Raw genomic sequence first — 21,996 nt, 5'->3', positions numbered from 1 at the left:
ACCTTAATTGCCTTAGCTTCTATCAAAAAATGGTCTATTTTTCAAATGGATGTCAAAAATGCTTTTTTAAATGGAAAGCTAGTTGAAGAAGTATATATGGAACCCCCTCCTGGTCTAAGTATTCCTAAGGGTAAAGTCCTTCGCTTAGAAAAAGCTCTTTATGGACTTAAACAAGCACCAAAAGCTTGGTATGATAGGTTTAGTCGTGTTATGATTGATATTGGTTTTCAATACTGTTTAACTGACACTGCTTTGTTTATTAAGAATTCTGATGCAGGAATCATTGTGCTTCTTCTTTATGTGGATGATATGATCATCACCGGAAGCGATAAACAGGGAGTTGAAACAATCAAAACACTTCTTAAATCTCATTTTGAAATGACTGATTTGAGCTTGTTGAGATATTTTTTAGGCATTGAAGTTGCTTATTCTCCTAGAGGATATTTATTATCTCAGACTAAATTTGCTTTTGATATTGTTTTCAGGTCTGGTATTACTGATGATAAGAAAGTTGACACTCCAGAAGTTGTTAATGTTAAAATGAAGATTGATGATGGAGAACTTCTTGCAGACCCTACTCCTTACAGACAGCTTGTCGGGGCACTTTCCTATCTATCCATTACCAGACCAGATATAGCACATGTTGTTCATACAGCAAGTCAATTTCAACATGCTCCTACTTCTGTTCATATGGGAGCAGTCATGCGTATTATCAGATACATCAAGTCCTCTCTTTCACGAGGACTTTTCTTATCTTCCTCCTCTTCTCTTGATTTAATTGCATATACTGATGCTGATTGGGGAGGTGATCCCAATAACAGACACTCAACCACTGGCTTTTGTGTCTTTTTAGGGGAATCATTAATCTCGCGGAGGTGTAAAAAGCAGCAGAAGGTATCTCTCTCATCCACCGAAGCTGAATACAGAGCCATGGCAACCACGACCATGGAAGTAGTTTGGCTCCGACGACTGCTTGCTGACATGGGAGTTGAAGCAACAAAGGCTTCACAAATGTGTTGTGACAACAAAAGTGCGATCTACATTGCCAGTAACAGAACATTCCACGAACGCACCAAACACATCGAAATGGATTGTCACTACGTCAGAGAGGAATATCTACACGGGATAATTGATCTGCCATATGTCACTTCAGAATATCAGTTAGCAGACCTCTTTACAAAGCCTCTCGCTGCTCCCCGATTTCACTTTCTCTTAGACAAACTTTCGCTCATTGTACCGTAAGTTTGAGGGGGAGTGTTAAAATGTAAAACTGTACATATATGTATATATAATAATATTATATTATTATATATATAAATACATTTTTAATTTCTTTCTTTTCTATATTTTTTTTCCTTTATTTTTATTTTTTGTCTTTATGTCATCTAGTTCAGTTTGAACTAGAATGACTGTTGCTAGTCAAGTCCTGTCCAGACTTGACTAGCAATAGAGCTGTTGGACTGCCAACAGCTCTATTGAGTCCTCTTTCAGCTGTGTATATAAAGGGGTGCAGCCCCTCTTGTATTTCACTCCAATGCTTCTTAAGCAATTGGTTTTTCATATCAATAAAGAATACATTTTTATTTTTATTTTGTTTCCAGTTATACCCTTTTTAAGGGTTATGCTTTAGTGTCATTCTTGACACTTGCTCTTGTTAATCAAAGCTCGTGTTTCGAAGATCCCCATTTCATTTCAGGCTCGACCCCTACCGACGACCTGCCTGAACAAGAGGCAGGCAAGGGGCCTTGCCACCCTGCCGACCAAGGCACAAGGGCCACCCAGGGGCCCTCCCCTGGGAGCCCTCTGCCAGACAAAGGAGGTGATGCAGGCGGCAGCCCTGCCGCCTGCCAAAAGGGAAAAAGGGGGAAACAACCGAGGGGAGGTGCTGAGCACCTCCCTCCCTAGCAAATCCAGAGCCACCACGATGGTGGCTCTGGTCCACCGACCCGAGAGCAGGAGGGTCGAGGGAGACGAATAAGAGAGGAGACAGCGAGGGGTCGAGCCCCCCACCCTGCTCCTTTTGATTTCAGGGGAGGGGCCGAGCCCCCCCCCCCTCTCGCTCTCTTGTTGGGTCGGCAAGGGAGGGGCTGAGCCCCTCCCTATTTTCGGTAGAGAAGGGGCCGAGCCCCCCACCCTGCTCCCTTTGTTTTCGGCAGGGGAGGGGCTGAGCCCCTCCCTATTTTCGGTAGAGAGGGGGTCGAGCCCCCCACCCTACTCCTTTTGATTTCAGGGGAGGGGCCGAGCCCCCCCCCCCTCTCGCTCTCTTGTTGGGTCGGCAGGGGAGGGGCTGAGCCCCTCCCTATTTTCGGTAGAGAAGGGGCCGAGCCCCCCACCCTGCTCCTTTTGATTTCAGGGGAGGGGCCGAGCCCCCCCCCCCCCCCCCCCCCCCCCCCCTCGCTCTCTTGTTGGGTCGGCAGGGGAGGGGCTGAGCCACCCCCTGCTCCCTCTGTTTTCGGCAGGGGAGGGGTCGAGCCCCCCCCCCCCCCCCCCTTCCCTCTCTTGTTGGGTCAGCAGGGGAGGGGGTCGAGCCCTCGTCCCTGCTCCCTGTTTTTGGCAGGGGAGAGGCAGATCCCCCCTCCTTGGTGATTTTATATCAAGATTACTTCATCAGGATATACTTTGGTATGTAATTTAGTTCTTTTATGCTTTACTTATTTGATTGATATTTAGGTTGATTTATGTAATTGCTTTACTTATTTGATTGATAATTTGATATTTAGGTTGATATAATGCATGCATGATGAATGATATTATGACAATGTTAACTGTTAAAACTTCAAAATTATATATATATATATATATATAATTTTTTTTTACATTTTTGCCCCTACCGCACCCCCGCACCCGGCAGGTTTTTTGGAAGTGCCACTTCCCCGCACCCGCACCCATGTGACATAGCATAGATGGCTAAAACATTGGACAAGGAGAAAAAGATGGCTTGATAGTTGGAGAATACTCAGGTTAAGAACTTGGAAAAGAGGAAGGACAGACCACACCTCACCTTTCCTATTTCTATTTTTTAAAAATAAAAATAGGTTGAATGGGGTTTGACTTCCTCCATTGCATGAGGCATATCTTGACGGTTTGCAGCCTCAATGTGATCTATGTGCCTTACAATTTCAGTTGCATGGCTCTTGCTATGTATTTTTTCACTTCAAGCGAAAGCCTTGAAGCTTGAAGCTAGTGCTTCAACTGTACGCTCTTAACAACATTGAATAAGACACATTTCACTGTTATAAGCTTATCATACTCTCTTTACATGGCAAACATCAATCTGATGAGTAAATTAAAAAAATGATGATTTTTCCAAACTCACTGTTTTTTTACACCTTTTTTCTTCCTAAAGAATTGCCAAAAACTAAAATGAGATCATTGAACTCAAGCAGTGAGCATGCTTCTGTGCATCAATTCATTGCATACCAGTGAAATCAATGAAGGGGATCTTCTAACTAGAAGCCTAGCCAAATTCAGGCAATGGGTTATGATGAGCTTTTGAAGGATACAACATCCAATTGATTTTCCCACTAGAATGACTTGCCAAAATTTTGCAAAACTTACTGAATTAATGAACTGGTGGGTCTCTGCCTAGTTCCAGCTTGCCTATCTGAAAAAAGACTCATTTGCCATCCCTCCAAGCAATACACTCCCAGAGTAGATAATATGGACCTCAAAAAAAAATTGGCTAACCAAGCCTATGAATGTTCTCATGGACCTAGGAGCATTGTCGTCTGAAAAATCACACTTCCAACTCCAGGTAGCATACTCTTAACATCGTGTAATGACATATAAAATCATACCAGAGGGGATTTTCATAAAACCTACATTTCAAACCAATGTTGTACGTATCGTACTGTATCGTGCGATACAGTACAGTACAGTACGTATCATTACTATAAAAAATAACAATACGAGTGTGTATCGTATATGTATCATACGATACAACCTTGTATCATACCGTATCGTATGATATAGGGTGTATCGCACGATACACCTTTGGCGTACTTTAAAAAGGACCGAATTGTAATTTTTTCTGTTTTGGGTTTTAATGACCTCTTAAGGGCCGGCTCCCTCATTTGTGTAGAGGCCATTAGAGAGGTACCCATGCACCCTTGGAGTCATGAAGATTTGGGGGCCGATCCATGCATAAAGGAGAGGGCTTTTGCGGTTTGCTCAAGTAAACTTGTTTATTTTGTTTTTATTTATATAATATAAAATTATGAGTCTTGTGGCATGTTCTTAATTGCAAGATATTTAATATTTTTCATTGTTCTTGTTAGATAGTTGATGTTTGATGATGTCTTATACAGCTAATAGAGACATAAATGCTTCATATGTGATTTTATGGTTGTATTTTGTGCAATTCATCATTGTTTCATGTGTTATGATTTTTTTTTAAATTTTGCTAATTTTTCATGATTTTTTTATAAATTTTGAAAACTTTTTTATTAAAAATTACGATACTATCTTATTTTGGGACCAACTGATACGGGTAACGATATGATACTTACAACCTTATTTCAGACCCTTTGATGCAGATACCTTGTTCATGCATGAAAAAGTGTGAGATGATCTTTCCATAGTCATTTTTAATAATAATCCATGATAAAGCTTATACGATTATAAAATCGTTAGGGCATTCTATCAAATGGTTGTGGATGATTACCACAAATAAACAAAGCCATAGAGAGTTTATGTTACAATCATCCTCCTAAATGGTGTATTACACTGAAATCATCTATGTCACGACAGCTAGCACTGATAGGATGTGCTAGGATGCAATTATTATCCATAAAAGTGGAATAAGTTGGGAAATCAGTACACTTCTTCCTCATAGTATTTCCCAACAAGCATGGAAACCCTAGAGCTGCATTCTACCAAGACAACCAAATATTGTCAAACCCACGGACGTTCACCACAGTGAGTCATCTGTATGTAGAATGCACCTGCATTTGTGGAATTGGGAAATAACGAGAACCACACAACAGACACATTGAATTGAGGAGAAACATTGATGTAACATAACAAGACAAACAGCAGAAGGAAAAGCCAAATCTGCCACCATTTCAGCCAACTATTTAAGACACATGTTTGGCAATGTCTCACGAAATTCCGGCTCTCATGCAAGTGAGAGAACGAATCTCATTTGAACAGCTAGCCAAACATCAAAAAATGAGTCATGAGAAATGGAATGTGATTTGGGGACGCATTGAGGGTGAATTTACTCACGTCTAATGTGATTCCACGTCATATATTCCATCTTGTGATTTGGAAACATATGACCCCAAATCACATGAGATTCAACCAAACATGCCCCACCAGCATGAGTAAGCTAGATTTTTTATGGTTATGCCCTTTAGTTTTTTTCTCTCCAAGACAAGGCAAGGAGCTAATCCCGATGGCGCAAATACACTGACTCTCGGTTTCCGTTTTTGTACACCTCAGGCAATAAGAACGAGCAAAGGAAGAGCGGGAGATTGGAAATATTACTTGGTGGGCGAAAAAGGAAGGAAGAAACCAGCATCTCGAAAATCAATAAGACAGTAAATAAAGCCAAGTGCAGTTTGCTTACATCTATTTGCCCTTTCTTGGCGACGTTGGGCCAGTCCTTCGCAGCGACACCCGTCTTCCACTCGAACTCGAGGGTTACAGTTGTTGGCGGCTTATGATCCTGAGCCCAGAAACAAGCCATGTAGTCTCCCGCCTCTGTCGAAGTAAATGCGAAATTCCCCGATTCCACAAGATCCGCGAAGTGCACACTGTTTCCATAAGGAGAGGTAACCTAAGCAAGAAGAAGAAAACGAAGAACAATCATGGAACCATACGGTAGAGATGGGGTGAGGGAAGATCGGAGGCTGTGGGGGTCACACGCCCCTAATCCAACAAGAGAGAATGGTGGAAATATGAGGAGGAAGACGATCTCCTGCGTCTTTACCCTGACGGTGATCTTCTGGTGGTCAGGAAGAGGCGTTCCTTCGTCATAATTGACGACGCTGTACTGGCCGACGGTCATGGCATTGATCTTGATGTCCTCCGCTATGCACTTGGTATGCCCCGACGGAAGCTCGAAGCGGAGAGATTGGACCGACGGAAGCCCTACTAAAAAGACCATCACCACCAACGCCGATAAGACGAAGGAGAAGGAGGAGAACCCGATCGCCCTCATGATCAAACGACGAGACGAGGGTTCTAGTGGGAAATTAAAAAGAAGATGAAGGGCGACAGAAACAGGGTGCGCCGGGTGGGGAACGAGTTTGTAATGCAATGTGACTATGCAGAAACAGGCCGTGCGATGGGAGGTGATATGACGAGTTTGTAACGTGAGGGAGACGGCAGCTTCCGTCGGTCACTGTTGTCTGAACTCCGCGCCCCAAACACAAACGGACACATGGGACACATGGAACACCAACCTCCAGCGGGACATGGTGTTCAGCTTCTCTTCCTTAGAGCAGTGGTGTCGGGACAATTTAGAATTAAAAAGAGAGAAAGAGCGAGCGAAATACCTGAGACAAAAACTCAACTTGTTTTGCTCAGCCAGTGGCCTGTTCCCTCTAATGCACTTTGTGTACAGCATTCAAAAGAGAGTAGATCAAGGTCCCTGAACATGAATAATAGATTGCCATGCTATTTTAGCCGTTTAACTGCTCATGTAATATAAATTGACCTTTAGTAATGAACAGGACCCAAGGATCCACTTATTTTCAGACTTAATTTGGACCAGGGGCGTAGCTAGGGGGGGGGGGCAGGACTGGGCTGTAGCCCAGTCCTACCTCCCGAAACAGTTCAAAAAAAAAATTGTTTTTTAAAAGCCCAGTCCTAGCCCAGCCCTGATTCCATATGAAATAGATTTTTATCCATTTTTGTAGCCCATCCCAGTCCTAGCCCAGCCCTGACTGCAGCAAATAGTTTGATTTGTCCATATGAAATAGATTTTTATTAATAATTGTAGCCATTTTTTATTTTATCTAAAAAAAAAAATTCGGGGACGCTGCCCCGGAACCCCCGACTATCACACAAATACATTTTTTTTTGCTACACCCCTGTTTGCCCCCCCCCCCCCCCTCACATGAATCCTAGCTACGCCCCTGATTTGGACATAGTAGGTAGTACAACCTCTTGTGTGATCCTTTTTATGTTTTGTAAGAGCGAGGTGTCTCACCTGGTTTTCAGTTTTTAGGGGTACTGGAGATCAGACTACTAATGTATTCTAGGTAGTAGGCAGAAGTTTAAGAATGCATTATGATTTTAGTGGCCTCTATGGATTCTTTTTTTATCATGAACCGCCCTTATTGGATTTGTTTCAGGTAGTCACTCGAGTTATTAAGATATTTAACATAATAAATGCTCGAGTGATCTCATCTAATTATACAATAATAGCATGTGTGTGTCCATAAAAAAGTAAGCAAGAGAAACAAAAACCTTATAATCATAATTGCCTTGTATTAAAAATATTCCCTAATTATGTAATACATCATTATGCATATTAGTATTATGTTGCATGAAATGATATGGCAAGATAAGATAACCTTTGATGTGATTATAGAATAGTTTTTGTAGAAACTATCATAACATGCTTTTGTTTGAATTTTTATATTTAAAACACGTGATTGATATTCGTATATCATAATTATGCAAGTGATGTATTATGCTGGTTTATATCCTAAATGTATAAGGGTTATATATGCTTAAGTTTTGTAGAACTTGCATTGTTATTGTACCTACATGAGTTAGACCATATATAAATTATTTAGGTGAGGAATAATGGTATTACGAGCAATAGTGGGATGCGATGAAAGAGCCAAAAACCACACTTTCTTTAGGATCCTAGAGAAAAACAACTTACATTTTTTCTAAGTCATAAAGAGTTTATTTCAGTTGATGTATTAAGACTATTACATTTTCAATTTGAATTAGATAGTTTGTTTACTTATATAAATAGATTGGAATTTCAATTATGGATCATATGTTATGTTTCATATTCAAATTCTCTTTAAGTATAACCAAATTATGAAAGTGGACGTAGCCCCAATTCCAAGGGATTAGGATTCAGTCCTACGATACTAAAAATAATTGTGACTCACCCAAGATTTGTAACTTAAGGCCAATAGAAATATTCAATTTTATTTTTTATATTTTGTATTTGGTAATCTCTTTCTTAAACTAACTTCTACGGAGCTATTAAACGCTAGCACTTGCACACAAGCTGACTTCCTAGAACTTTGTTCAGTAGAGGAATGCCTTATAGACTGGTCCTTGGTTGTCCTTTTCTCGAACGTAGTTCTAATAGGCTATTAAATGCTAGCGCTTGTGCACAAACTGGCTCTTTAGAGCTTAGTTCAATTAAGGCAATGTTATGGATAACACCTCATATTAAATTGTGCAAAAAATGATCATATTTTGTGGGTTAAAATTTGGGACATTAAATAACTTCTCTTTAAAAAGTGGGTTGAAGCAGCTGTTGCGCAATCAGAACTTTCTCCTGCATTTTCTGCAATAAGTTGGTGAAGTCATTTATAACACTGGTCGCATGCTTTTCAACCATGTGCTTTTCAACAACACTACGCTTGGTGTTGAGCTTTCTCTTGCTGGTTTGGCCAGAGTGAGTGGAGCTCCTGTTGAGAATTAGGACTTGGTTTTTTTTAGATACCATTAGGGTGACCAAGGTTTCCTTTGATACCAAGTTGTTATGTATATGGGTGCATGGGCAGGTCTGAGTTCAAGGGTTGGTCTATGTAACGTTCTTAAAAAATTCAAAACTCGAATTTTTTATAAAATTTAAAAATTTTAAATTGTTACAAAGTTTTACTTGACTCCCGAGGGTAATATGTTAATGAGTTCATCTATGGCCACATTTCAACCATTCTAAACATTGGACAACCCGTCTGAGCATAAGTGCAAGCATATATTTGCCTTCCAGTATCAAATACAATATAGAATCAACCTTAGATACAACCTGATTGAGGTTATTACTCTAGGGGCCATCACCTATAAAAATATATGCAGAAGACGAAATTTATTTAAGGGTTGAAACAATTGAGAAGTTACGTAAACGTTTGAGATTTGCAAACATACACACAATTATTGCCTGAAAGAAAAGACAACATTCATAAGGATTCTCATTCTAAAATATTTATAAGTTCTCAAAAGTAAAGATCTAGAATCACAAAGTTTAATTGTTTACAAGTTTATCAAAATCAAAAGTCTGGATCCCCCAGGGATTATAATAGGTAAGAGTGGTGCCTCCAAGTGCGCAGCAACCCGTGCTCCACTCAATCCTCCGGGATAGTATATGTAATATTGTAGGGCATTAACCACATATTTATAGGAAACTCAAAACCAAACTTGAATAATACAAATCAAGTTTGTAATGGTACAATCAAAGTGTGACTCCCATCATTTATAAAATGATGATTCAAGAGAATCCACAACAATAACCATTCACATGGCATTCATTCAGTCATTCACATCTATGACATTTATTCATTCGTTTATGTCCATGACATCCATTCATATCCATGACATTCATTCATTCACATCAATGAATAATACGTTAGCAGTTCTAGTATAATTTCACAATATAATTAGGTCAATGTCTTATTTGACTATGCTCAGTGGGAAACACATGCACATGCTTTTTAAATGTGAATAAGACATATTATATGATTCTAAAAAGTTGCATATGACAAATGAACAGAAGTCATATTTGACCATTTCAACGTACTTAATACATGCATGTTTTTCAAGTGAATAAGACATATCAGTCTATAAAAAATTTAAGCAATCACATTCTTTTTTCAAAAAGAGCATACACATGCCCATCTCATGACTATGATATGCATCTTATATTTATCAAATCATCGGGTATGCTCTTAGGACATTTAATGCACCTTTATATTTAAACAAATGAGAATAGGCTATTTCTCATTTGTTCTCATGTGTCTCACACACACAAGCACCTCACATGCAACAATCAAATTTGTAACTTGCATTAACAAGTCAATCACATGACCCTAAACATGTCTTTTTCATTCACATATAAAATACATATGCAATAACATATGTAAACATTAGCAAGCTCCACATGTCTACATCTATATGTTTATGCACATGATAATAGTGATTCTATGAATCTAATGCATTGTTTCTCTTGATTATTCAGACCCATCTGGTACAAAAGATGATATAGCTACCTAGAAATAACATAGGAGTATTTATTATTCTATGTATTTTATTCTCCCTCCTATGACTTAACTGAGTCTATCATAGGCGGTCAATCATGCAATGCAACAATTGGAAGATAGATATAGAGTTATCATATTGGCCTACGCCTGCGTATGCTGCTGGAGCTAAAACAAAAGGAGAACGTCTTCTCTTACTCTATAGAGCTTTTGGCATTACCCTGTGGATCCCCAAGGTAGGCCTACCCTCTATACCTCCGTGGGGCGAGGGACGAGGCACACGTAGTCCTTCAACTCTTAAAATATCCCACGAGGTTTTTACTGCCTTTCTCTCAACAAGGAAGACAAGTGTTCGAGACTGACACAGCCATCTCTAAGAACCTGACTTCACTGGCACCTCAATTGGACCCATGATCCTAGGGTTATCTTTATTATTAAGTCATATGTTACATTCTAGTGTCATCTCATAGGATAACTCTCTCATGTCCTCATGCATGATTCAAACAGATATTCTTTGATGCATGGTACATGTTATGATCCATTTATGCCCTTATACATGAATCATTCCATTCAAAATTCATGTATATAATACATTCATTGTATACTTGGCATACATCACATGCAACATTTGCACAAATATTCAATTTTAGTCATGTAGTCATATCAATTATGCCATATTTAATTCAATCATGCATATGCACACATAAAAAAACACTTCATATTTCTCTATCTAAAATAATCTCAAGTGTGATCTCATAAATCATAACAAAAGAATATTTTTATTCTCATGCATTCAAATCATGCTCAACATGATCTCCGAACTACAATCCTAATATACACAACTAAGTAGTTTGTGTATATTGTGTTTCATACAACCATGTATCCTTTATCCTGATGCATTTGTATCACAAACGCTTACCACAGGTATTTACTCTATTTCCACAATACTTTGCATTTTATGTGCATGGCCTTTCTAGTCGCAAGTGATACTTAGCATTTAAGTATAATTTATTTTGTACCTGCATGGTAATTCACATATTGTAATATATATTTTTAAGCATTTGTACTATTAGAATTGAATGGATAAGGGATTCCAAACACTTTCAATTTGTGAACACAAATTATGCATGTGCACGTGAGAAAACTACACTTGCAATGTGTGTGTTAACATGGTTAACTACGCACATTCGTGCACACTCAAATGCATTTTTATGATGCAATCAATATAATCATAACCATGATCTAATCAATGCATAAAACCTCTTTCAAATTGAGTTTTCAATACACATGATACATATTTGAAATCCCCTTTGAGACCTTTTCCAAATATAAAAATTATGCTCTCTTGGGCATTTTACCAAACACTTGACATGCAACATAATTTCCAAGGCATAAATCTAAATTTTCAAAATTATGATCATGTTATGCAGAATTAAATCAACTCATTTAATCATGCTAATCATATGTTAATTAAAAACAATAATCAAATCATGTAATAATTTAGTAATTAAGCATCTCAAAACCTAATTCGCTCACATGATAATTATGTTACATGCTTAGGCTAACATGACACACAAGTACACTAGATTATGACCAAAACAACTCAATTATGCATTCAATAAGATTAGTTTAGGAATCTTGTAAAACCTGTGAATCTTTGATATTTTTATGAGGAATAAAAGAAAAATTCAATGTTAAAATATTATTTAAACTTAAGATGAGAATAAAATTATAATTTGAGCTTTAATTTGAATTTGGAATGAATCTCAAATTGAAAATTTCTTTCGAATTGAGTTTTGATTTTAATTGGATTTAAGTTGGACTTAATTGGAATTTAATTTGAGTTTCAATTTAGTTGAAATTTAAATTTGGAGTCTCATTGAATTTTGATTTGAATTTTTGGAATTTAAATTCGGATTTAATAAATGAATCTCAAATATTGTAATTGGATTTAGATTTGATTCAAATTTTTATCTAAACAATAATTAAATTGAATGTCAATTTAGAATTTGAATTATACAATAATTTGAATCTTTGTTAAAATTGAATTTAGAATTTTAAATTGAATCTTGATGTAACACCTATGATTTTTCATAGTATATTTTAAGAAATAAAATAATAATGGATAATTTTATAAGAAAGAAATGAAAAAAGCAAATTTGTCTAAGATGAATGATAAGAAATATCTTATAAAAAAATCAAAGTTGATTGTAGATGATTTTAGTGAAATTTGCATTTATTATGAAAAATTAGAATTTTAATTAAAATAGTTGGCAATTTTTGTCAAAATAAAGTAGAATGTCATTTCAGATAAATTTAGGTTTTATTTGATATGTATATAGTGTAATTGTATTAAATTAGAATGAGTTTTGTATGGATTTGAAATCCAGATTCTAAAATAATACAAACTATTAAATATAGATTTTATGGAATGAAAAACCTGAATTAATTAAATTTAATAAAATAGTATAGGTCCATAGGGTGGTGTAATGCAAGAAAAGAGAAAATAAAAGAGCACTAAATTTCAAACTTGCTAAAAACAAAAGAATCTCTCTTGGGGGGATGTCCCATCCTAGAAGCTTCTCTAGGTGGGGTTGTCAAGCAAGCAAAAAAATAATAATAGTAATAAGGAAAGAAAGAAAGAATTGAAAAAAAAAATGACAAAGTCAAATACTTGTCATTCAAGCAAGCAATGACTTGCTTGTTTTGAAAATACAAGGGGGGACGTCCAATGCATGTGGACCCCCTTGCTTACATGTCAATATGATATACATAGTAATGTACAACATATGAAAGTATGAATGGGACCTAAGGTATAACCTTAGTAAGAAAAAAAAACAGAGAAAAGATAAGAAATAATTAAGGAAGATTTAATAGCAAAGAAAAAAGAAAAAAATATGTAAAATAGTAAGAAGGTTGAGATATTTTTAGAGAAGGCTAGATGGAGTAGAAAGACATATAAAAGGGCTAGGAGGGGTTCATGCCTCCCCTATTAGCCTTCTTTTTTAGTTGCTCTCTCTCTCTCTCATTTCTCTCCCTCTTTTCCCTTCTCTTTCCCTTGCTTCCCTCTTCCCTTCTCTAAGCTTAGGAGGTTTGTACCTCCATTGGACCTAGGCTGCGCAAGGAGTTGCAGCCACACTTCGAAGGGCAGGAGCGGATTGTGCTACCGAACCAATCTTTTCAACGTTCATGCTCACCGATTTGATCAAAAGAGGTTGGGATTTTATTCTCTATTTGTGGATCAAAACTTGCATGCATGAGTATATTTTGAGACTGAATAGGTGGAACCATACATCGACCATCCTATATAAGGATTTGATGTTGATTCTATCCTATTAAGCATGGAGTCAGTTTTTGAAACCAAAGATTGATTCCATGAATCGACCGTAGTGTTGTATACATGTACTGCAATTACATATCAAAATGGATATGTATATGCATACCCACTTGTGGATCAGTTCTGATCTACCTTAGAAACATACCAGATCAGTCTCTAGAGGGACTGAGTCTAGCTAGTTCCACACAAAAAAATATATATTCTTTTAAACTAGACAATTTTATACGAATCATTTTTTTCAAAAATTTGTTTCAAGAACCCAGAAGGAGCTGATCCACCTGTGGATCTGTCCAAAGGCTTGATATTCAATTATGTCCAGATCAGTTCTAGACATATTCATCCCTACCCTGTTCTCAAAACTGGACAGATCCGGAGATGGCGATGTTCATGCCTAATGCACTGATCGTAACGCAAGTTCGATTGGGCATTCCGGATTAAGTGCCGACTAAGATATGATTCTGGTGTATGGACTTTATTTTTATATAACCTCCAAAATCAGTGAAGCACATTATGAGTCATGTGAGGAAAATAAAACAAAAAAAATGGTATTACTATAAATTTCGTATATTGCATGGGAAACACCAAAATGTTTATGAGGAAACTGCTTTCGGGTTAACGAGTTGTTTATTCAGTTAAATGGTGGTGTTTGAGTGATTGATATGTAAGTGGCTTTGTGTTGTTAAATATGAATGATTTGATGCTTATGAAAAAATATTAAAATTTGGTTCGTGTGTTAGTAGCTTACTAGAATGCACTTTACTCGCATGTATGCATAAAAGACTTGACAAATATCTGGTAAATTGTTTGTATCTCCCTTGTTCAGAGGTGTTTTTACGAACAATTTGCGGTGTTGGAAAGCTGACAAAATTTTGCATGTTATATAAAATTTTAAGTTTTGTGCTCAAACTGTGCACAAAATAATGATAGTCGAAATAAAAAAGTACAGGCGAACTCTAAATCGATCGTATCCCCTTTGTTTCAAAGAATTTTTACAAGTGATTTGTGGCATTAGAAAGCTGACAAAATTTTCTATATTCTTTGAAAATCTAAGTTCTGTTCTCAAACTGTACACAGAACTGTGATATTCAGAATAGCATGTTAGTTTGGGGCCCCAACGAGTCACGAACCGGATCAAATGTACATGCAATGCATGAATGGTTTTGAATCATGTTTTTAAGAATTTATTAAACTTGTAAATGCAACTCCAATATTGAATTTATGCAGGTGTTAAGTACCCAAAGGGAGCATGAATTGAAAAGGTCATTCTCTACACTTATATGCTTTATTGTAAATTGTGATTGAAATGAACAAACACTACAAGAAAATCCTCGATTAGCAACAAAAATTTACGACAGAAAAAATCTGTCGCAAATTTGCGACGGACTAGCGAGAGAAAACTATCCATCGCTAACCTTCGAAATATTTGCGACATTAGCAACGGAAAACTTTATGTCGCAAAATTTGTCGCTAAGTAGCGACAGATTTGCGACAAAAAATATTTATCGTAAGAACCGTCGCAATTTAGCGATGAATAAGTGACAAAAATATTCTGTCACAAAATCCGTTGCTAATTAGCGACGGATTTTGCGACAAAAAGTCCCTCGCTAATTTCATCGCTAATTTTCAATTAAATTAGGGTGCTAAATTCTCCCTCCATCTCTCTTGTTACAAAGTTGCCTAGGGCGCTTCGCCTCCCTCCCCCCTCAGGTCGACTCCATCGTCGTTCACATCATCTTCGGCGACGGCGACGACCCCTCCGCCGACGGCGACACCAAGCTGGGCGGCGTCTTCACCCACCTCGCATGTAGATTTAACAGGATCGGGTGTGCAAGAGAAGAAACGAGGAGAAGGAGGATTTGGGGAAGTGATTAATGGCCTACGTTGGTTCCCTCTCCATCCATCGACTTGCTTGTCGACAAGTGCTCCATTGAGATCGGCGAGTTGGCAAAGTAGAAAGCAAAAGGCAGCCATGTCACCAACGCCAAGGACACAACCGAGCAGCAGTGTAAAATCAAAGCCACTAGCAGTGAAGGCGAAGTCAACGACCGCGTCTGCGATGGAGCTGTCGTCTTCATTTGCCTCATCAATGATCTCAAGAGGCGACAACAAAGTAGATGAAGCCTTCTCCTTTGGGGTTTCGAGATCAATCGGAGAAACCCCCTTCGATTCGGGGAGTAGCCGAAACAGGTGGCGCTCGGGTGAAAAAGGCAGAGGAGAAACCCCCTTCTATTGGAGTTTCCAAAGGAGAGATTTGTAGAGGGTTTCAATCCTCTGCTCTCTCTCTCTCTTTGTCCCTTCGATCTGCCTCATCACCGTCACCATAGACCTTGCCAGAATGGATCCTGCAGAAGACCCATCGTCACCCCTCTGTCTTCCCTACCCAAATCGCCCCTTTTCATCTTTGAAATCGTGCTCTCATTCTTGTGCATGTCACACACAATTAGTGTAGTGGGATGTCCTCTTGGCTATCAATAGGATCTGTGGAACCTGAATGTTTGAAATGGTAGATAAAAGGATTTTTTGGCCCAAATCAAACTGAGGTGCATATGTTAGTGAGTATGAAATGTGCAAGTTTGGTGGCATACTGAACTAAGCTTGAAACTAAAGTAGGCTTTTTCATCTTTTTTAAGCACATGCAACAACTCCAGTTGCCTGGGCCCTAGCAACCAGAATGTATTTACGAAAACAAAGTTTTGTTTCTTCCTTTCCTCACAATGTGAAAAGAAAAAGAACATGATTTTAAGCGGTCCATTTTCTTCTTCCAAAAAGGTGGCAGTTGCCCTTTCCTTGTTCATGTTTTCATTTTTTTGTGTACGTACTATAATCTGAAAAAAAAAATCTAAATTTGGTTTCATGGAATTGTGTAAATGTGGTTCAGTCATGGTGGTTGTCTATAGTGCTCATTGTATTTGGTCTACAGTAGCATGCACCTGCTGGAGGAGGATGGAAAAAAATCCTAAGCAGATTTTATTTTGACAGTGGGAGTTCCAAGTTGCCAGTGGCCTTGCCGCACCCTCCCTCTCTGATGGGTAGTCTGACCCTATTACTATGCCGCTGGAGCTGACAAAGCTTTTAGTCATGACATTGTCGACTCATATTATAAAGCATGCCTTTATGCTGGAGTCAACATTAGTGGCATCAATGGTGAAGTTATGCCTGGACAAGTCAATCTCTATCTCTACATGATTTATCTAGTTTGCTCTAAAGTCTATTCCATCACGACTCTTAAATCTCAAATAGTTGCTTACTCTGTTCCTGCTTTCCTAGTCCTATTTTTCATTTTCAGATTTGTTGTTTTGTATTAACAGTGGGAGTTCCAAGTTGGTCCTGCTATTGGTATTTCTGCTGGAGATGAGCTATGGGTTGCTCGCTACATTCTTGAGGTATCCAGAATTACTTTTGTGATTAAGTTATGGGTTTTCCATTTTTTTTATTTCTGATGTTCATATTTTCTTCTGCAATGTGTTTAACGCTCTTTTTCTTTGATAAAACAGAGGATCACAGAAATTGTTAGAGTTGTTCTCTCCTTTGACCCAAAACCTATTGTGGTAATTCAAATATCCCTTGTCTATTTACATTGATTGTTTTGTTTCTTTTTGGTTTGCTATCAAACATACATAGGGTAATCACAAAATGGAATTGTAAAATAGTCTCATATTGGTGCATAGATATTTTCACTACTTGTTTCTTTTAAGCATTCTACTGATTGTGTCGATTAATCACAACTTTTGATTTTAGATCTTTCATTTTTGTATTTTCTCTACATTAACTGAAATGTAAAGTTTTTTTGTTTTTTGACTTCTGGGATTTTGTTGATGTGAAAGAGATAGCATTGTTGTATAAACATTTGCTATTTTAGTTTTTATTCATCAGTAGTTATGTTAAATTCTCTCTTTGATGAAAAACAGGGTGACTGAAACTGTAACGCCCCAAAATCGTGGACTTGAAACCTTTTATGAAAAAGGTTGAAAGCTTTGAAATCAATCATTTATCAGAGTTTAAAACAGAAGTTCAGCGGAAGATCAGGTTCAAAACAACAAGTCCCTAGAGCTTGGGCACATTACAACCAAAAACAGATTTCCCCTTACAAACCGATTTGCAATTCAAATATATATTTTATTGAAAATGAAAAGAAGAACCACATTTTGGTAATACAGTTTTAGAAATGCATAGTTATAATCAAAAGAGATGCTTTCAAAGAAACCTTGTACCACATCTATCAAAAGAGTCCTCATGAGCGCAACGTCAGGAAAGGGCATTGCCTTGAATGCATCGTGTCATCGCAAGTTGTCTCAACCTGTTCACCACCTGCCCATAAAAATGGGTCAGTCTCACATCAGACTAGTAGGGGTGCAAAGGACAAGAAAGAACAAAGGCTACAATAAGCAAGATAAACGCTAGCTCAAGCAGGAACAAGCAAGACTAGCATATCTAACCAAATATGCTATAGAGTAAGCAAGGCTCTAGTAAGGCAAACAACTACGTACAAGAGCAAGAAGGATTATAGTGCTAAACAAACAGCTATAGCAATCTCACAGATATAATAGGTGAAGAGTAACTAACTCTATCCACCAGCCAAGCAAAGCCATTGCATAAGACAGGTATTCATAACACTCGTAATACATATACAAGTACCATAGGATGACTCAGTCTATCGGCCCGCAACTATGATAGGAAAACATGTAGCAGTTATATCACAACATGCAACAACTAGCATAATGCTAGTATTATAAGTAATTGACTAGTATGAGAAGCTAGTCATTACTTAGCAGAACTGTGCAAGCAGTTTAACCAACAAGGGTAACGCCTCGATAGGCGTACCTAGCTCAATGAGTAGCACACCTAACTACCGAGCTAACAAGCAAGCAAGCAACGCACGTCACAACATGCATATCTCATGATCATGTGTATAAGTTATATCTTGTCTCATTATTGAGCAGGCCGTTGTGGGTACACATAAGGAAAAACGTAGAAACAACCGAGATCGATTCGGGGGTCCATTATGCTATGTATTTTATTATACCCCGAATGACTGACTGAGTCCGCTTTCTAAGGGAACGGTCTGTGACCAAGAGAATAAATCCCCAAAGGCAAACAAGTCCCAATGGATGCGCATCCGTACTTCTGCAGAAGTGGCCCAAAGGATTTTCCCTAACCTCCGATGACTGGGGAAGGTCGGATCTTTGCCCGAGATTGCCATTAATGACTGTCCATCGGAGTTTTGTACCATCCATCCTCTCTCTTGATGAACCATCCTGAATGAGCACGACGGAGGGTTTCTTAACCGTCGTTCCATTCTCATGCTCTGGTCTTTCAACCCAATCGAGCATCTTGACTGTGAAGGCGCATGATTATTATTTAGGTGAGTTATACGTGCCATTGCGCGTTCGAGGCAAGCACACAATTCACATCTTACTCACCGCAGTACGCATCGTACCTATTCAAATGTATAATCACGATGAAAGGGGGTCAATCCTCAGTGAGGGTAGAAACATCACTCTTGTGATCTCAAACACATGCCATTGCATGTTCGAGGCAGACATAGACCTCTCATCCTACTCATCGTAGTACGCAACGTAACTGTTCAAAAGTACAACCACGATGAGAGGGGTATGGATCTCTCACAGGAAATCCCAATACTTCTGCTTTACAGAAGGCCACAGTGAACTCATTCCAGTTCCAACTGATCGTGCTCGGGTCCTTTAAACAATCACAAGCAATCTGCCTATTAGGCGAAAACAATATAACAGGATTAGCTTAATGTGTCAATACACGTTTAGAGGTTTCTATAGACCTCTCGTACTGCTCTCGTAGTCCAAACATATCGTACGTGACTAAGGGTACTACTACAAGAGAAGGAACATAGATCCTTTGTAAGAGATCCAACAATACCTTCACGAAGAAGGGAAGGTGCTACAATCTTGGTTGAACCAGAAAGCCTAGAAACTAGGTCTTGTATCAGAGGTGAGGTAACACCGATCTAGTGATGGCGCAAATACCTCGCTAGGATCCCCGCCCTACTCGTGCACATGATCCTAAACAAGGTTATCTAAGTCATATCGAATAGGCAAACTAAGGTCGTACACATTTATCCCAAATACATCAATTTGGGAGGTCCGACCGCTACCTCTGCTTTACAAGCTATACATCTTGAAAATAGATTTGCACCTAAGACGATGTCTTTGGAGAACCGAAGTACATAAGTGTGTGTCGTGACCTGTAAGACAAGTGAAACGATATACACTATACATTCGAAGCTGCACTCAGGGAGTGCAAACTGACAAGAGGCAAACTCATGCACATACTAATACAAAGGCAAAAATGAGAGACAAGACTCGTTGGGCGGAGCTGCACCGCGAGGGTAAAACGCTAGGGGTACTCACGAGGTATGAGATCATACCTCGATCATCGTAATGCACAAGCAGGCAACTATGTAAGCAACTCGTGAGGTAGGAGATCCTATACTAACTACGCAAGTGTAAAGGACAACTCACGAAGCATGGGGTTGCACCTCGATAAATCGATAAGCGTAAGCAAGTGAAGAAGCATACGACGAAGATAGAATACATGCATGAGCAAGGCATATGCACGAAGTGCGGCAACAAGATAAAGACAAATACATACAAAAGGTAAGAGCAAGAGCAAGCACGACAACACAGGAAGGTAAAGCACGAGAAGTAAAGCAGAAGCAAGGCCATGGCGCATAAAGCGCGAGGCAACAAGTAAATGCAGGAAGTAAAGTGCAAGAACGTAAAGGAGGACCAGGCATCCTGGAGAACAAGGCAAACATAAGCAAGTAAATGCCAGGGCGCAAAGCGCGGGGCAGCAGGAAAGTAAAGTGCGGAAAAATAAAGAGGACAAGGATCACAAAACCGCGTCCTTGAGTTAAAAGACATGGAATGTAAAGACAGAAATAGAAAAGCCTAGGCACATATAGCGCATCGGCGACAGAAAGGAAAGTGCAAGAAAGTAAAGAGGACAAGGATCGCGAAACCGCGTCCTTGAAGGGAAAGACATACATATATATATATTATACGTATACATATATCGTCCTCTTTTAGTTATCTTTCTTATTTGAGCATTTATCAGTTCATTGTCCTTTCACGCAAGAATCCCCTACCTTAAGGGGTTGTGGGTCCTCGTACGCATACAGCGTAGGCAAGCAAGAGCTCGAGCCACAGAGGGCGAGCTGGATCCACCGTTCAACCTGGAGAGCTTAGAACGTTAGCATATGCCGAATATAAACAAGCATCAAGGTCTCTTGCCTGCAGGAGGCAGGAGCTTCTGCATCCTGCAGACAAGGGTGCCAGAGGCAGGGGCCTCAGCCCTGCTTGGCAACAGCAGCAGAGGCAGGGAGCAGGAGCTCCCTGTCTGCCAGGCACAAAGAAAGGCAGGGGAGGGAGCAGAAGCTCCCCACCACACTTGCTGCAACAAGGCAGGGGGAACACCCCCTGTCAGAACACGAGACAGGGGCGCAACCCCCTACCGGCAGCAAGAACAAGGCAAGGGGGCAAAGCCCTTGCAGAAGAACAAACACAGAGATGCATGGGGCAAGCCCCTGCTCGAAAACAGGAAAGCAGGGGGGCTTCGCCCCCTGCTGGCACAACGCAGGAGGCAGGGGGGCCTCGCCCCCTGCCGACACAACGCAAGAGGCAGGGGGACAAAGCCCCTTGCCGAGAAAGAACAAGAGAGCAGGGGGGGCTCCGCCCCCTGCAGGGAAAACAATCGAAGGCAGGGGGGCCTAGCCCTCTGCCGGCAAACAAAAGAAGGCAGGGGGGCGAAGCCCCCTGCTGAGAAGCAACACAAAGGCAGGGGGACCTCGACCCCTACCGAAAAACAACAGGCAAGCAGAGGGGTTCAGCCCCCTGCCGGAACAACAACATAAGGCAGGGGGTTTCACACCTGCCGAAAACAAGAGCAACGACAGGGGGCTCGCCCCCTGCCAGGAAATGAAAGAAGGTAGGGGGCTTGTCCCCTACCGAAAAAGGAAACAAAGGCAGATGGCAGGAGACAGAGCCCCTTGCCGGCAAGGCGAATGGCAGGGGGGCCGAGCCCCCTGCCGGCAAGCAGCGACGACAGGGGGCAAAGTCCCACTGTCGACCCATACAAAGAGGAAGGCAGGGCGGCCGAGCCCCTTGCCGGCAAGCAGCGACGACAGGGGGCAAAGTCCCCCTGTCGACCCATACAAAGAGGAAGGCAGGGGGGGTTAACCCCCTGCCGACAGGGGCTCAGCCCCCTGTCGAACAGCTCCTCAAAAGGAAGAAGAGTGGAGGGTCACAGGGCTTGATCGAACCTTGCCAAAAAACCTGCTAGAGGCAGGGGAGCGGAGCCCCCCTACCAAAAAAGCTAAGCCGACACAGGGAGCGAAGCTCCCTGCCGACGCTAGGAAAAAAAAAAGAGAACGAGAGAAGGGGTTTTACCTCTGAAGACCGAAGCCATGAGATCGTCTGAGGGGTTGCTCGCATGGGGCTACTCCGATGCTGG

The 21,996-nt window shown here is 39.9% G+C and overlaps 1 protein-coding gene across 1 annotated transcript in view; it reads right to left on the bottom strand.

Moving 5' to 3' along the window:
* LOC149816859 (transmembrane emp24 domain-containing protein p24delta7-like) overlaps positions 1 to 6,288 on the bottom strand; it is a 31,457-nt gene extending 25,169 nt beyond the window's left edge. The window contains exons 1-2 of the mRNA XM_089987628.1: positions 5,933 to 6,288; positions 5,570 to 5,779 (exon numbers count right to left, since the gene is read on the bottom strand). Coding sequence (XP_089843754.1) covers positions 5,570 to 5,779; positions 5,933 to 6,163 — 441 coding nt within the window. The 5' untranslated portion in view covers positions 6,164 to 6,288. The remainder of the gene's footprint in view (positions 1 to 5,569; positions 5,780 to 5,932) is intronic.
* Positions 6,289 to 21,996: the final 15,708 nt, after the last annotated feature.

This window comes from Nuphar pumila, chromosome 14 (genome assembly GCF_984573655.1).
Source record: "Nuphar pumila chromosome 14, dmNupPumi1.hap1.1, whole genome shotgun sequence".
Lineage (NCBI taxonomy): Eukaryota > Viridiplantae > Streptophyta > Magnoliopsida > Nymphaeales > Nymphaeaceae > Nuphar > Nuphar pumila.
The sequence above is the reverse complement of the archived record's forward strand: the minus strand, read 5'-3'. Positions and strand labels throughout refer to the sequence as shown.